The sequence below is a fragment of the Lissotriton helveticus genome, chromosome 10 (assembly GCF_964261635.1).
Source record: "Lissotriton helveticus chromosome 10, aLisHel1.1, whole genome shotgun sequence".
Taxonomy (NCBI): domain Eukaryota; kingdom Metazoa; phylum Chordata; class Amphibia; order Caudata; family Salamandridae; genus Lissotriton; species Lissotriton helveticus.
In genome coordinates this window covers 1217639794-1217656183 of record NC_136071.1, presented here as the reverse complement: position 1 = coordinate 1217656183, position 16390 = coordinate 1217639794, and the positions used below count along the sequence as shown (strand labels likewise).

The 16390-nt window shown below is 47.8% G+C and overlaps 1 protein-coding gene across 1 annotated transcript in view; it reads left to right on the top strand.

The window, feature by feature from the left end:
- The window catches only part of FAM13B (family with sequence similarity 13 member B), a 333002-nt gene that overhangs the window by 215803 nt on the left and 100809 nt on the right, over nucleotides 1-16390 (top strand). Inside the window, exon 13 of the mRNA XM_078664100.1 lies at nucleotides 516-720. Coding sequence (XP_078520226.1) covers nucleotides 516-720 — 205 coding nt within the window. The remainder of the gene's footprint in view (nucleotides 1-515; nucleotides 721-16390) is intronic.

Genomic DNA, 16390 nt, shown 5'->3' with positions numbered 1-16390 from the left:
GGCAGTGCGGTAACAGCGCAGAGTCAGCTGGGAACCAGCCGAGGGGGAGTCTAGTGCGGGTTTGTCATGGAGTCCGGAACCGGGCGTTATTTCACGAGTAAGGGGCGATCTCCAAGGATCCTGGACGCCGATCTATAAATGATCGTGTTTGAGGGACTGAATCTCTCTCAGGCGTGGAGTCGGCACCAAGCTCGAACAAAGCTGTCGTAGTCATGAACTCACAAACCACGAGCACCACGTGCAATTTGGGTTGTTACGAATTACTTCTAGTTATGTAAATACAGTGCTGCTACAACTGTAAATTACTCATTTTGCATTTCTTTCTTGTTGCGATCACATTTTAGCCCAATCCCAACACGGTTGATGGGTTTACGCTCCTGTTCTTTGATACAAGAATGCTCATGTCATGTAGCATTCCATTGGTTGAATCTGTGGTTATGCTGTTTGCGTCTTCTGCATTTGTGATGTTTCCTGCTAAATGTTTCAATTTCTCTTGTCTTGTTTATATTTTCTAGAACCATTTCCTGCTTTTAAAACCTGGCAAGGGGATACAGAAACGGGCGAGGCTCAGCTGTCCCCGCAGGCGGCTCGACTGAAGCACTCGATGGAGGAGGATGTTTTCCCAATGCTATCCCATCGCTGCTTGGATTTTGGACAGAGCCAGCGGTTTCTGCATGATCCCGAAGTGGCAGATTCATCAAAAGCGCTCTCCTTCGTTAGGTAAAGATTCCTGCCTTCCGTCTTTAGTACGGCAAGTGGCTTCTCTGGTAAACCCTGCCACGCATCCCTGTGTCCATATTCCTTGGTTCCTCCGCTGAGCCTCAGTGAAGCCTCTCCTTTTACAATTGGATTACTGAGGCTCTTTCCGTGACCCTTATCAATGCCTCTCCTCATTCTTCGGTTTGGCTCGTTGTTTCAACTGCCCATTGTTTTAATGAGATTGAAGCCTCTGCATGAAAGAACCGCACACGTCTTGGGTTACCGATGGCAGTGGCCTCCATGTTCTCATGCTGTTCTCCTTCTTTGGATCTTCATTAATAATCAAAATCAATTTCAAAAAGCTTTATTTGATTAAAAAATTCAATCATAAAAGCACAATACATTATAAAACATTTAAAAAACACATTACAAATATGCAATAAATCATAAAAAAGCTAGAATTCCTTTTTCTTACTTACATTTTAGTAATGACTTCTGCCACAATACTTAGAATATTAGCCAGAGCACATTAAAAGACATGCAGGGTTTTGTATATTTATGGAGGAAAACTTTACATAGCCAAGTTCTTCAAAGGAGTTCTATGTGATCGATGACTCTTTCATCATCTAGGATTGTAATTTGCAGACGGCTGGTCGGCATTGTCTAAGGCCTAGCACTTTTAAAATCTGCAGGGTCCACCTTTTCCTTACTAAGGCGTAAAATGTACAAAAATTCATTGTGAATAGTGCTCTGGGCAGATAGATCATCAGATGGGCATAAGCCCAACGTGCAGGACCAGTCGTTCACAGTTGGGAATGTGAACATGGTATGAAAATTGCCCAGTCAAAATCGTGTCTGTAACGTCCTTTCGTATAATGGCTGTATCTCTACTTACGTCAGAAGCAGTTCGCTTTCTGTGACCGAGATTTTGTTGTTGTTACTTTGGAATCTATCCGTCTCCAAAAGCTTTGCACGAGCGGTCTTTAGGTCTTTCGTGGTAATGGAGCCCGGGGACGCGGAATTACTGAAATATTCTGAGGAGCTGAGCTTGGCCACAAGCTCTGTAACATAGTTCATCCAAGGGATGCCCGCTGCATATTAAGGCAATCGTTGATTATATCCGGTTAAGACAGGTGGCTGTACTGCTCCATATTTTATACCACAAAAGCACAGGTTGCATTTTGATCTGGTCTATAAGGGTTTCCCAACTCAGCGTGGCAAATATACGTCGCCTTACTGTTTGGGGCTGCCAGCAGGTGTCTTAAGAACTTATTCTCTATTTGAAGTGAGTCCACTTTGGCAAATTCCCACATGCCAGCTCTGTAGATTGCTGTAGAAATACCTTTGGCTTTGTACATTTTTAGCAATTTGTATATTAGGCGCTGTTCCAACTTTCTAGCAAAATTGACAGGCGCGCCGGTAGCTGTTGCAAATAAGTGTTCTTGTGGTAATTGCATTTGCCCATGAACCCTTATGTTCAAAAACTATTCCCAAATAGGAAAATCTTTTTGGTAAATACAAGTTTCTTATCAGTGACCCTGTCACAATACTTAACTCTAGGTTTGCAGCACCTCTTAACTTAAGTTTCCAAAATGTTTATTTTAAGGTCCAAACAGGACATATAGGTTACAAACCGAGTAACAGTTTTCTGCAGCCCTACCTGTGTGGGACATTAAAGAATTGCATTGTCTGCATACTTTATGAACATATCTCGCCCAGACTATTTATGTACAATGCAGAGAGGAAGGGGGCTAACACACACCCCTGCCTGACTGTACGAAACTGGCTCCACATATGCTGCACCAAAGTGAGGTACAGTGTGTATATATAGAGACCAAGGGTCTCCAGAGGTTAAAGTTAGTTGGACCCCTGGGTGGAGGGCCCCCCGCTCTCCTGGGCATGCAACAATGCACATCCTGAGCGAGGTGCTAGGTCTCCTCCCCAGGATGGGCTGGGGGAGCTTCAAAGGCATGCTGCCTTTGTGAGCTTCTCCAGACCACTAGCTGTACTCAGCAACTGCCCCCCACCGGTTCTGACACCCACTCTGGCGGGAAGACTGGCAGGAAATCCTACGTGAGTAAAGGGGTGTGCCAGCCTGTGCCAACTCCAACCCTCAGGTGGGAGAGGCGAGGTGAAGCACAACTCCGGGCTCCAGCCATCTTGAGGATGGGGAGCCCTGCCCAATTAGAGATAGGCTCCTGCCCCCTCCCACAGGAGAGGAGCAGGATAGGGGATGTACTCACCCCAGGACAGGGACCTAAGCGCCGGGATGCTCCTCGGAGTAGCCGAGCGCTATAGAAGAAATAAATTAACATAACATAACATAACCTATTGGTCCCTGCCCTTCCTCTACCTGTAGCGCCCCTAAATTTAGTGTTCGAGGCATACGATCTACAGATTGTACACTATGCATTAGATCGCCACCTGGTGTTGGGCTCAGATGATTGCAGGTTGGTGTCTTCTTGGAAGAATTCTTTGTAGTCACGAGATAGGTGACTCCTCCCTTGGACAATACTGCGCATGGGCATCGGCTCCATCCTTAGATTGTTTTTTTCCGCCACTGGGTTCGGATGAAAGTTTCTCCGCTCTGGCTAGAAAACGACTTTTCTCCAATTTTGACGCGCAGAACTTCCTAAAACTTCAACAAACTACCTTCGACATCGAATACAATACTTTTCGACGCCAGCGTTTCCATTCCGGTCGGCAAAGCGGGCCGTTGGGCCTATCGACGCCGTACGGCCTACACCACATGGAAAGAACTCCGTTCAAAAGATGCCCGGTATGTCAAGCAAAGTTTCCACATTGCGACCACCACGAGGTTTGCAACCTCTGTCTGTCGCCGGAACACGACGAGTCGACCTGCACACCTTGTGCATTCTTCCGATCGAAGAAAACCATCCGAGATCGGGGAGCCCATCGACACGAGATGAAGAGATCAGCTCCAACACCGGAAGATATCTTCGACGACGAGGTTTCTCTCGTTCCCGAAGAAGACTCACCTAATCTCCAGATCGTAGCAGAGGCAGACGACTCCGACGACTCCATTCCATCGGGTCAGCGCGTGAGTACCACTGCACCGCACCACATACACTGCCCAAACAGAAGGCAAAGGTCAGCACTCCGCCCAAGGGGCCCAGTCGAGACCGACCATCTACTTTGAAAGCCCCGCCTTCAAGCTCGGCTCCGAAGAAATTAACTATGCCTTCCAGTGCCTCGACGCAGAGCAAACCTCTTCCATCGGCACAGAAACATAAAGAGGCCTCTGCACCGAAACCAAAAGATCCTTCGGCTCCGAAGACAAAAATAGTGCCAAAACCGAACACGGTTCCGGTACCCAAACCGAAAGAAGCACCGGCTCTGAAGCCGCCCACTTCTACACCTTCGGTGCCGAAAAATCCGAAGCCTGATTCCGAGGTGCCCAAATCCTCGAACATGCCTACGAAGCCGAAAACGACATCCTCAGCACCGAAAACTACGCCATTGGACGTTACAGCACCTCCCAAGGCTAAAGAGACCATGCAACCTACGCCGGCACCGAAAAAATCGACGCCCAAGAAGGTTGTCCATGAGGAAGAACTTTTTCGACCAGATCCTCGACAAAAGAAGATACACATAGACCCAAACACAGGTCATGTAGGAGCCACGCCTCTCAAGAAGAGACCAGCAGAGACACCACCCACACCTGTGGTTCCTGCCAAGAAAAAGGACTGCAACTTCTCCTATGCACTCTTCCTCTCCTTTATCTCCCTCTTCTCCTGTTCCTCCTCACACATCACCTCAAATCTCTCCTGTACATTCTCCGTTATCATCACATTCACCTCAGCAGAATGATGATGAATATGATTTGGGTGGAGGGGCCGACATAGAAGAACCTAGTTTTTCCCCTGTAGATGAGGGTATGTGGAACTTTCCACACACTAAAACTGTGTCTGTGCGGGACTTTACAAACCCCCAAAATGTGGCCGACGTTCCTGAGCCACATTCCTACCCATCAAAGCCTTCCCCTCCAGAGGATACTATTGGTTTTGGTCATCTGTTAAACAGAGCTGTTGTATACCATGGTGTCTCCATGCATTCAGAGGACGTTGAGGAAGACTTTCTCTTAGACACTTTTGAGCAGTCTCAGCAGTCTGCTCAAATTCTTCCCATGATTAAAGGGGTGATCTAGAGCGATAAATACCGGTGTCATACTTAGGAGACATGCATGGTTACACATTTCAGGGTTTAAACAAGAAGTGCAAACCACCATTTTAAACCAGCCATTTAATCAGAACCAATTATTTGGCCCAGAGGTAGACACTACCCTGGAAAAAATGAAGAGAGATACTGACACTGCCAAGTCTATGGGGGCTTTACAGTCCACACCAGCTAGAGGCTCCTTTCGTCGCTCCTTCTACAGAGGAGGCTCTAAACAAACTGGAGCAGACACTGCCACATCTTTCAAGTCGCAAACTTCCTCTAACCAGGGATATTATAGAGGAGGATACAATACTAATAATAATATCCACATTTGTAAAGCGCACAATCACCCGTTAGGGTCTCTAGGCGCTGGGGGCCGTCGGGAAGATTAAGCGAGCTATTGCCCAGAGTCACATGGTGCTGGGCTAGCCTGCCGCCGGAGCCGGGCATCGAACCGTGATCCCCAGATTCCGGAGTCAGTCGCCCTGGCCGCGGCGCCACACCTCTTCCTTCCATACAGAGGCAATAATACCAAGGGAAGAGGTTGCGGTAACAACAACAACCGATCCTCTTCCGCCAGTAAACAATGACTTCCCTTTGCTCGCCCCACAGCATTCCACTCCTGTAGGGGGCAGACTAACACAGTTCCTACCTGTCTGGAACTCCATTACTACAGACAAGTGGGTAAGACAGATTTTGCAGTGTGAATCTTTCTGGATTCACTATGCTGTGCATTATTCCGCAGTCTGGTGGTTGGGTCCCAAATCGTAGTCTTTTCTTTGTTTTTTGTTTTTTTGTAGCCCAGGTGGGCATCGACGTCCCACCTTTTGGTGTACTTCCTGTGACGTCGGCACGCTTCCTGCGGAAGCTCCCACCCTTGGGCACCATCTTCAGATTCTTTTTTCCGCGGTTGGTTTTGGATCGTTCCCGAAATTGCTCCAGACATTTTTGGAGAAAGAAGAAGCAAAGAAGGATTTTTTTTAACGGAAAGCATTGATAGCACGACACCATTGAAGAAGACGACGAAGGTTATCCAACATGGCTACTGCCTAGAACTTACAGCAATCCCTCCACACATACCTCCCAAGCAGCGCCCAATGTCTACAGATCTGACTCTGCTTCGACAAGAGGTTCTGTCACTTTTACAAAAAGATGCTATTCAGATAGTTCCTTTAGAAGAACAAGGAACAGGAGTTTACTCGCTGTACTTTCTAATTCCCAAAAAGGACGGGACACTAAGGCCAATTCTCGACATCAGGCCCCTCAACCATTACATACAATCAGATCATTTTCATATGATCACTTTACAACAAGTACTCCCACTGCTGCAACAAGGCAATTTCCTTACAACACTAGACCTAAAGGACGCCTACTTCCATATACCCATACATCCTGCTCACAGAAAGTATCTAAGGTTTGTACTAGAAGGACAACACTATCAGTTCAAAGTCCTTCCATTCGGAGTGACGACGGCGCCGCGTGTATTCACAAAGTGCCTAGCAGTCGTAGCAGCACGTCTCAGGAGACAACAAATACATGTCTGCCCTTATCTAGACGATTGGCTCATAAAAGCCAAGTCATTCAATCAGTGTGTACAACACACATCGGAAAATTCATACGTTGCACAACTTAGGGTTTACAATAAACTACACCAAGTCGCACCTGCAGCTTTCGCACGTTCACCAGTATCTAGGAGCTACCATAAACACATCTACAGCTCGAGCGTATCCCAGTCCAGCCAGGATACAGAGCATTCAAACCTTAGTCACCACCTTTCAACACCAAGAGTCTCTGCAAGCCAAAGTGTTCATGAGACTAATAGGCATGATGGCATCTTGCATCTTCATAGTACCACATGCAAGACTGCAAATGCGCCCATTACAAGAATGTCTAGCACAACAGTGGGATCAGGCTCAAGGTCAGCTCACAGACCTGGTGTTGGTGGACAGCCGCACACATCGCTCTCTGCAGTGGTGGAACACCAAAAACCTGACAACGGGGCGACCGTTCCTCGAGCCTGTTCCACAAGTAGTGCCCACAACAGACGCATCCCTCACAGGATGGGGAGCCCATCTCTTACATTATACAACTCAAGGTCAATGAGAGACTGCTCCATATCAACCATCTAGAGCTTCTAGCGATATTCTTAGCACTCAGGACTTTCCAACTTCAAGTACAAAACAAAGCTGTCTGAATCCGGGCGGACAATATGACAGCCATATACTACATACAAAAACAGGGGGGGGACACCCTCTCTGCAACTGTCCCAGCTCGCACAGAACATTTGGAGATTGGCCATTCCTCAGAACATACATCTGTTAGCGGAACACCTTCCGGGAGTTCACAATCAGATAGCAGATCTGTTGAGTCGACAGTCACAACAGATTCACGAATGGGAACTACATCCACAAGTTCTTCAGCCATTCTTCCAAAGGTGGGGGCAGCCACACATAGATCTGTTTGCCACCCACAAAAATGCAAAATGCTCAACCTTCGCCGCCAGGTTTCCACACCCACGGTCGGAAGGGAATGCGATATAGATGAACTGGTCAGGCAGATTTGCGTACGCTTTTTTGCCTCTCTCACGGATTCCATTAGTGGTGCGCTAGCTCAGACAACAGTCTCAACTGATCCTGGTGGCCCCCACATGGGCACGCCAGCCGTGGTTCATCACACTACTAGAACTCTCTCTGGTTCCACACCAAAAGTTACAGCTCACACCATCCCTGTTAACACAGAACCATGTCGCGAAAATCCTGTCCTCCCTGAACCCCAACAACCACTTCAATGACCCGCTCCCTTCAAACTGTCTCGCGACTGTTACCAAATCCATCATTCCCAGCTGGACTGCGATAATCAACGCCTCCCTACGACAGGGATCAATACCGACCTCGCTGAAAGCAGGCCAAGTCCTCCCCATTCTGAAAAAGCCGTCGCTGGACCCAGCCTCCCCAGACAACTTTAGACCAATTTCCAACATTCCACTCCTGGCTAAAGTGCTGGAAAAGTGTGTACAAATACAGCTAAGCCACCACATCAACAACTTCCATCTACTCGATGACTGCCAATCAGGCTTCCGACCGGGGCACCGCACCGAAACCACCATGCTTCAAATCGTTGATGACTCTCTTCAAGCCCTTGACCAAGACAAAACCTGTCTCCTGATCCTCCTTGATCTATCATCGGCCTTCGACACGGTCAACCACGAGATGCTACTCGAACGCCTCAAACTGAGGATGGGATTAGATGGCACAGTCCTCGACTGGTTCAGATCCTTCCTTCAAAACCGATCTCAGAGATTCCTTATCAATGGCAACCTGTCTGCTCCCTCCTTGGTCACGGTGGGAGTCCCTCAGGGATCAACATTGTCCCCCTCCCTCTTCAATCTCTATCTGGAACCCCTGGCTGAAGTCCTGCGCACTGCAAATATCTTCTTCCGTATGCACGCTGATGACACTCAGATCTACATAAACATCTCATCTCTTGCGGAGATCCTCACCCTGAATGAGGCCCTGAAGCTGACCGTCAGATGGCTCTCCTACAACCAACTCAAACTCAATGTTAAGAAAACTGAGTTCCTTTTAATCTCACCGCCCAAGAGCAACCCTGAGATCCAGACATGGATTAAAGTCATCACAGCCTTAAACTGTTCCCCAACCATTGTGAATTCGGCCAAATCTCTGGGAATTACCTTGGATTATAACCTAAATATGCGAGACCACATCAATGCAATGGCGAAATCTGCCAGATTCCACCGGAGCTACCTATGGAAATTGAAACCCTTTCTAGACGCTCCTGACCTAAAACTCTCAGTCCAATCATTAGTTATCTCTCGACTGGAATATGGTTGCTCCACCCTTCTGGTTTACCCAAGATCTCGCTGGCACCCTTAAAAGCCTGCCTCAACGCAGCCGCCAGACTACTCACAGGCTCAAAAAGATTTGATCACATCACTCCTCACTTGAAAGCGTTAAACTGGCTCCCCTTCGAGGCGAGAATTCACCTCAAGCTGGCATGCATCACGCACAAGGCCCTTCACTCTAACTCCCCTGCGTATCTTGCACAGAAGCTTGTGTTATCCGGAGGAAACAGAAACTTAGGATCGGCCAAGGCCCTCCTACTCCGGCCTGCATGCTTTAGGAAAACAAAAACCTACAATCGGGCTTTCGCTGGGACTGCACCAAGAATATGGAACTCCCTCCCTCCCGACATCAGAAAAATCCCCTCCTTAGCACGCTTCAAAAAAGAGGCCAAGTCCTTCCTCAAGGGTAAATTCCTTGGCTAAACTCGTTCCCACAGCCACCTGAGACTGTTGCCTTATCCTGCGACCTTGTACATTACTCTTGTGATTAGTGTAATTTTTGTCCTGCTGTATAGCTTATCCTATCCCTCAATGTACATTACTTGTATGATATCCCGCCTACCTACGACCCCTTGACTCTGTATGTTCTCCGATGTACTAATCTCCTGTGTTGCTTGTTATGACCTGCCTGGACCTTGTATTACTTCTATGAACCTGTAAAGTGCTCTGATACCCTCACGGGTCAAGTTTGCGCTCTATAAAACCTTAAAATAAATAAAATGGAGACATCAGACATCCAGACCTGAATCAACTGAATTTGGCGATCTGGCTCCTGAAGTCATAGAGTTTGGCTATCTTAACCTACCACCAGACTGTATGAACATCATTAAAGAGGCCAGGAGACCTACTACCAGAGCGTGTTATGCCACTAAATAGAAAATATTTGCCATTTATTGCAACCATAACCAAATTGATCCCCTGGATGCTTCAATCCAGAATATCATTTGTTACCTTTTACATTTACAAAGGTTTATTCCGGCGTATTCTTCCATACGCCTGCACCTCGCAGCAATTGCAGCCTATTTACAAAACAGGCAACATCTGTCTCTCTTCAGAGTCCCTGCAATCAAAGCATTCATGGAAGGATTAAAGAGAATAATCCCACCCAGATTGCTACCTTCTCCTGTGTGTAACCTGAATCTTGTCCTTGCAAGACTCATGGGACCTCCTTTCGAGCCTCTACATAAATGCTAACTGTAATTCCTAACATGGATAACAGCGCTTTCCTTGTTGCCATTACTTCTCTCAGAAGAGTAGGTAAGATACAAGCTTTCACTATACAAGAACCATTTTTTCAAATACATCCTAACAAAGTGGTTCTTAGACCTAATCCCAAATTTCTTCCAAAGGTCATCACTCCTTTTCACCTAAATCAATCCGTAGTTACCCGTGTTTGTCCAAAACCCAGACTCTGTGGCAGAAAGAGCTTTACACACGTTAGATGTTAAAAGAGCTCTTTTATACTACATAGATATAACTAAATCCTTTCGAAAGACAAAACAACTGTTTGTATCTTTCTCTCCTCCACACAAAGGCAATCCCATCTCTAAAGGTGGGATCGCAAAGTGGATTGTAAAGTGTGTACAAATATGCTATCAAAAAGCTAAACGTACACGAACAGTTCCTCCTAGAGCGCACTCCACTCGCAAACTAGGAGCCTCTATGGCTTTCTTAGGAAACATCCCCCTGGAGGACATATGCAAGGCAGTAACATGGTCTACACCACACACCTTCAATAAACACTATTGTGTTGATGTGCAGGCCAAGCAGCAAGCTGCAGTGGGCCAGTCTGTCCTTAAAACTCTCTTTGAAACCACTGCAACGGATACAAGTGACCACCGCTAGGGGAGACACTGATGTACAATCGTTGCTAAGTGTACACTCTGCAGCTCATATGCCTCGAACGGCAAATGCTACTTACCAGTATGCATCTGTTCTTGGCATGTAGAGCTGCAGTGTTGTACACGCCCTCCCCGGGACTTGTATCCGTTCCAGTTTTCATCTGACGTAGATGCACATGCATGGACATCCTTTTTTCTTTTCTTCTACTAACTCCATCATTTCCCATCATGGCGAAAAACAATCTGGGGATGGAGCCGATGCCCAGGCGCAGTATTGTACAAGGGAGGAGTCACCTATCTCGTGACTACAAAGACTTCTTCCAACAAGACAACAACCTGCAATCATCCAAGCCCAACACCAGGTGGCGATCTAATGCATCGTGTACAACTCTGCAGCTCTACATGCCAAGAACAGATGCATTCTGGTAAGTAGCATTTTCCATTTAGGGGCACCCTGAACCTTCCTTCCTCAGATCCCGATTTCGAAACAAGAAAGAAGACCAAGAAGAAAACCTGCTGTGCAGCTGCTAACAAAAGGACACCACCAACTGACTTGACCCCAGCCCTACAGGCCTGTTGATCCTTGAACGTGCTCCTGCTAAATCCCGGCATCTCCTGCGGCACCTGCCTGCCTAGACCCTCTTAGGGACTGGGACTCCCATGAGTAGTGGTTCTGCTTAAACAATACCCCTGGTGCCAGCCAGGAACTGCGAATCCAGCCCACTCTGCACCCGCCGAGCCCGGCCTGTGCCTGAGTGGACAAAGACCCTGAGGACATCCCCCTCGGCGATTCTGACCTGGAGTCCAGTGCCCAAGGACCCTCGTCGACGACCCAGACGACGCCTGCAGCCTCAGAACCGGGGACACCTCCAACCATGACCAGCAGAGAGTGCGATTTCCTGACGCCAAAAGACACCCCTGCACCAGGCGCTCCCCGGCCCCTTGTGCCCAACTCCGGGGTGCCTACCTACCCTCCAAGATCCCAACTTCCCCTCGAAGTGTTGGTCGCTCCAGAAGATGCTCCGTCCCCGAGCCTTCAGCCTTTGTTCCCTTTCCAAGATCTCCATTGAATAATATTGAGCGCCCGACGGCTCAAAAGCACCCTGCACCCAGCCGCCCGAGTGCCCCATGCCATGTAACCTTTGTCCTCATCTACTTCCCCATTTGCCCTGAGCAAGTGACCAGGAGCTCAGCTCCCACAGCCGCGTGGCCTGCTAGCCCGCAGCCATCAACCGCAGGCCCCCCTGCCTCTCATTGGATGTCATTGGGCCTAACTACCTCTGCCCCGGCTGCCACTGTGCTGCTGAAGTTGTACCCACTGTACCTACCTGACCCTGGGGGACCCCTTAGTCTATGCCCAGAACCATAACTCTGCCAGTCGAGTACTCACCTAAAAGCTGATAACTCACTTTTCTTCCATATGCTAGCATTGACTGGTTTCACTTGGAAATTCTTCTAAGTGTGGAGTTTTGGAACTTTAAAATATTCATCTAAAATCAGCCGAACAACGAATTCCTATTTACTCATCTGTTATCCAGAGAGACCTCAGTGCTGCATCTTGTAGCCCAGCAGTGACCCTTAAAATTAATTATAACCGCACTTACCAGAAACTTGGGTTTTCTTCCATAGGATATCATTTTCTGCTTTTTGCTGAAAAAGTTTCTAAGTGTTGATTTTTGAAAGTTGCAAATATTCTTTAAAAATCGTGCCAACCTAGGAGTCCAGAACTGGATTACACAAGTAACGCAATCATACTTTACCTGCAAACTGAATTTCCTTCTATAGGATAACATTGGTAATTTTACCTGGAAAAGTTTCCAAGTGTCAACTTTTAAAATTCAATAATATTCCTTAAAAATCACTACTCTAACCAAAACGCTTTTACTCAACTGTTTACAGCTCATGTCCCGGGACTAAATCTAGGATTCAGTCCTGTGGTTAGAAAAGTAATCTACAAAGTAACTAATTGCATTTAACTAGAAATTCCCGTTGAGCTTAATGTTGCATTGTTTTGAAATTGTGTTGCCCATTGCAACAACTGTAACTATTGTATTCAGAGTCTATTGCCTATTTGAAAAGTATTTAACTAAAGTAACTCATTCCAAGAAACTATATTTTGATACCTTGTTGGTTCTAAAATAAAACAACTATATCTTTTGATACCAAACAATTGGCCTGGAGTTCAGTCCTTGAGTGTGTGACATCATTTGCTGACCGAGTGTGTACAACAAATGCTTTACACTGTCCTCTGGTACTGCCTTACTGCTCGACCAAGCTACCACTTTAGAGAGTAAGGTTATATCTAACTTTAGCCTCTGCCAAACCTCTGGGGAGTGTGGACTCTGTGCACAGTGTACCTTACTTTGAAACAGGGGGGGTGTCTCCCAGGGTCAGTGATGCACTCGGTACATCCTCAGCGGCACTAGGGTGGTCTGGTGCAGAGTGTTGAGGCCCAATGTTATCCTATGGAGGATAGGGAGTCTCCGGTTGGTGGCTGCTGGCAAGCAGGCCACATGGTTGTGGGAGCAAAGCTCCCGGGGCTTAGCTTGGGGCAAGTTGGGACCAAAGTAGCACCAAAGGTGCACCTTTAGCGGCACTAGGGCAGCCGGGTGCAGAGTGCTGTTTTGAGGTCCGGTGCCCTGTTTCCAATGGAGAACCTCCGGCACAAAGAAACACTGCAGGCTCTGGGACGAGGATCTTCCAGGTGCGACTACCACTTTGAGGGGTAAGTTGGGATGTTGAGGGTTTGTTAGGCACCACTGGGTTTAAAAAATGTCCCCAGTGTGGAGCTAAATTTCCACAAAGTGACCACCACAAGGTTTGCAACATTTGCATCTCACCCGAAAAACGAGGAAAAGGATTGCCAAGCCTGCGCCTCATTTCAATCTAAAAAGACTATCCGTGATCGCCGGGCTCGACAACACGTTATGGCTCAACAGGCTGCACTAGTGCCAGACAATATTTTTTATGAAGGCCCCAGCGTTGCAGTGGATTCAGAGGAGCTTGACATAGTCTCCGAAGCTGATGACTCCGATGACCACAACACTCCAGGTCAACGAGTGAGTACAAATGCCCCTGTCCCACCCGAAAAACAGAAGGCTCCGGTCAAAACTTCGTCTGAAGGCCTTAGTTGAGACAGAGGGAAAACTTCAGAAGCCCCGCCTCCGGGTCCGGCTCCAAAGACCAAGGAAAAGCCTTCTGGCAGCTCGGGACCGAGCAAGCCGCATATCAGTACCCGCAAAACACCTGCGGTACCGAAATTGGGGATACACCCTATTCCTATTAACGTAAAAAAAAAAACACCGGAAGCCTTCGGATCCGAAGAAAATTTCAGACTCTGCACCAACTTCGAAGCCAAAGGAGCACAAGACCCCTCCTACGGCTCTAGGGACTAAATCCAAATCATGTTCAGAACAGATAAAATCGGCACTGAAAGGGGACAACAAGCAGGAAGAACTGTTTCGACCAGATCCTGTGGATCCAAAACAAGACATTACATGTGAGCCCTAAAACAGGCCATAGTGTCAGTCTCCCATCAAAGAAGAGGGAATCTGATACCTCGCACTCTCCTGAGGTACCTGTGAAGAAGAGACTTTGCAACTTCACCCCTAAAGCCCTCTTCTCCTATTCTTCCTACCAAACCTTTGTCTCCTATAAACTCTTTTTAGAATCTCTCCATACTCACCCTTACCACCACAGGATGATTATGATTTAGGGGATGGGGATGGACATAAGGATCCCTTAAATGACCCTGATGATGATGATGACACTACCCCACCTCAGGATACGTGGGACAATTACAACGATCCCACAGATCCTCCTGACCTTCCTGATGCACCCCCCACCCCTCCCACCCCAGATGACAATATAGGGTTTACTCAGCTCATTATAGGGCTGCGCAATAACATGGTGTAAACTACATTCAGACCCCATGGACGAAGACTTCCTACTGGACGGATTTGCTCAGTCACAAAAAGCAATACACACATTGCCAATGCTCAAAGGTGTCATTAAACATGCACCAGACCTATTTAAAGACAAATTGATAAAAAGTATAAGCCTGCCCCTAAAGGTCCAGTATACATCAGCGGACAACTCCCCTTAGATTCTTCAGTAGTGCAAGAAAACGGGCTAATTCCCAAACCTCTGGTGATGCTCCACTCCCAGACAAAGAGTCTAAACTGCTGGACGCTTCAGGCAAACAAGTTGCCTCCCAAGCAGCCAATCACTGGAGGATAGCTAATGCACAGGCACTGCTTGCCAGATATGATAGGGCTCACTAGGATTAGCTAGAAGATCTTATTCAGCACAAAATCTATGGGAGCATTACAATCTCAGACACCACAAAGGTTCCTTTTGTCGCTCCTTTTATAGGGGCGGATCCAAAAACATTAGCACAGACACTACCTCCTCCTCCTTCAAGAGTCCCACACAAACATCTCCCAACAAGGGATATTTTAGGGGAAGGTACAGGGGAAACAATAACAAGGGGAGAGGTTGAGGTAACTACAACCGAACCTCCCCTTCTACCAAGCAATGACTTCCCATCGCTCCCTCCAAACCATCCCACTCCGGTCGGAGGAAGACTCCCAGCCCCCCCATACCCCGCCCCCCATCTTCCCTCTGGTGGCCATCAGAACTGTATCTCCCAACCCCTTTCCCCCCCCCCCCCCCCCCCCCCCCGGAACCCGTGTCAAAAGCCAGGAACCTTGGTGTCGGGTTTAATAGCGATCTCTCTCTTGAAACAATCAAATCGACCAAGTCTCTGGAGCCTGCTTTGGGAAACTCCGCATGATCCGAAAAATATTCCCCTTTCTCCCTCAAGACTCTCGCCGGACTGTTGTCCACGCACTCATTGTAGGAAGGTAGATCCCTGACTATGGTTGCCCCCAACTTTTTGCCTGGTGTTTTGCTGGTTTTCTGACTTAGTTGACCTGGGACCCTGCTATTCAGGACCCCAGGCCCACTGCTCTCTCTGTAAAATGGATTCCATGTACCTTAGGTACATATCTAATTGGATACTGAGTCACCTTATCAGTCCCTGTACAGTGTACCATAGGTACCCAGAGCATAGGTGTACCCAGGGCCTACCGGCTGCATCATGTATTATGCCACCCCTGGCTGGCCATCCAAATCTGACACAACTGGCTGCACGACAGCTGGGGCAAGGTGGTGTAAACACCCTTTGCTTTTGATATAGTATTCCTATATCTAACCCTAAAAATGGACACCTATATTCCTATCAGTCACTCCAATGGCAGGCCTTAACAATCCTGAAGGCAGAGTGCGTGGAATAAGGTGAAATGGTGCTCTGGCATGAGCTGAGCCCGTTTGCAGCTTGCGGAACCAAGTCCTAATAGCTGTTCCATGATAACGCATACCATATACTCTTAAGTGCATTATAATCCTCGCGGTTATATGCCAACTCTGGTATCGCTTTATCAAAACATGTCGAGTAAGGTGTCATACGAATTGGAATACTAACCCCTCGCCAATTCTGGTGACGGGGTTAGCATTCCACCCTTCTAGAGGGACACGACATGTATGTAACCTGTAACCCCGGTTAAAGTCAGACATAGCCTCAGCTCCACAAGATGGATGCTGCCACCGAGACACAAGTCTGCCCTCCTGCTGCTGGGAGTCCTCCCAGCACAGGAGGCAAGGACAAAGGGTTTCCTGCCAGGGGCGGTGCCAGCACCGTCCCAGACAGGATTTTGTGTATTCTAGGTAGGCAGGGCTTTAGAGGAAGGTGACTGCAAGTGGCACCCCGGTGCTCACTGTGCATAGGCCGGCTTGAACCAGTTCCAGG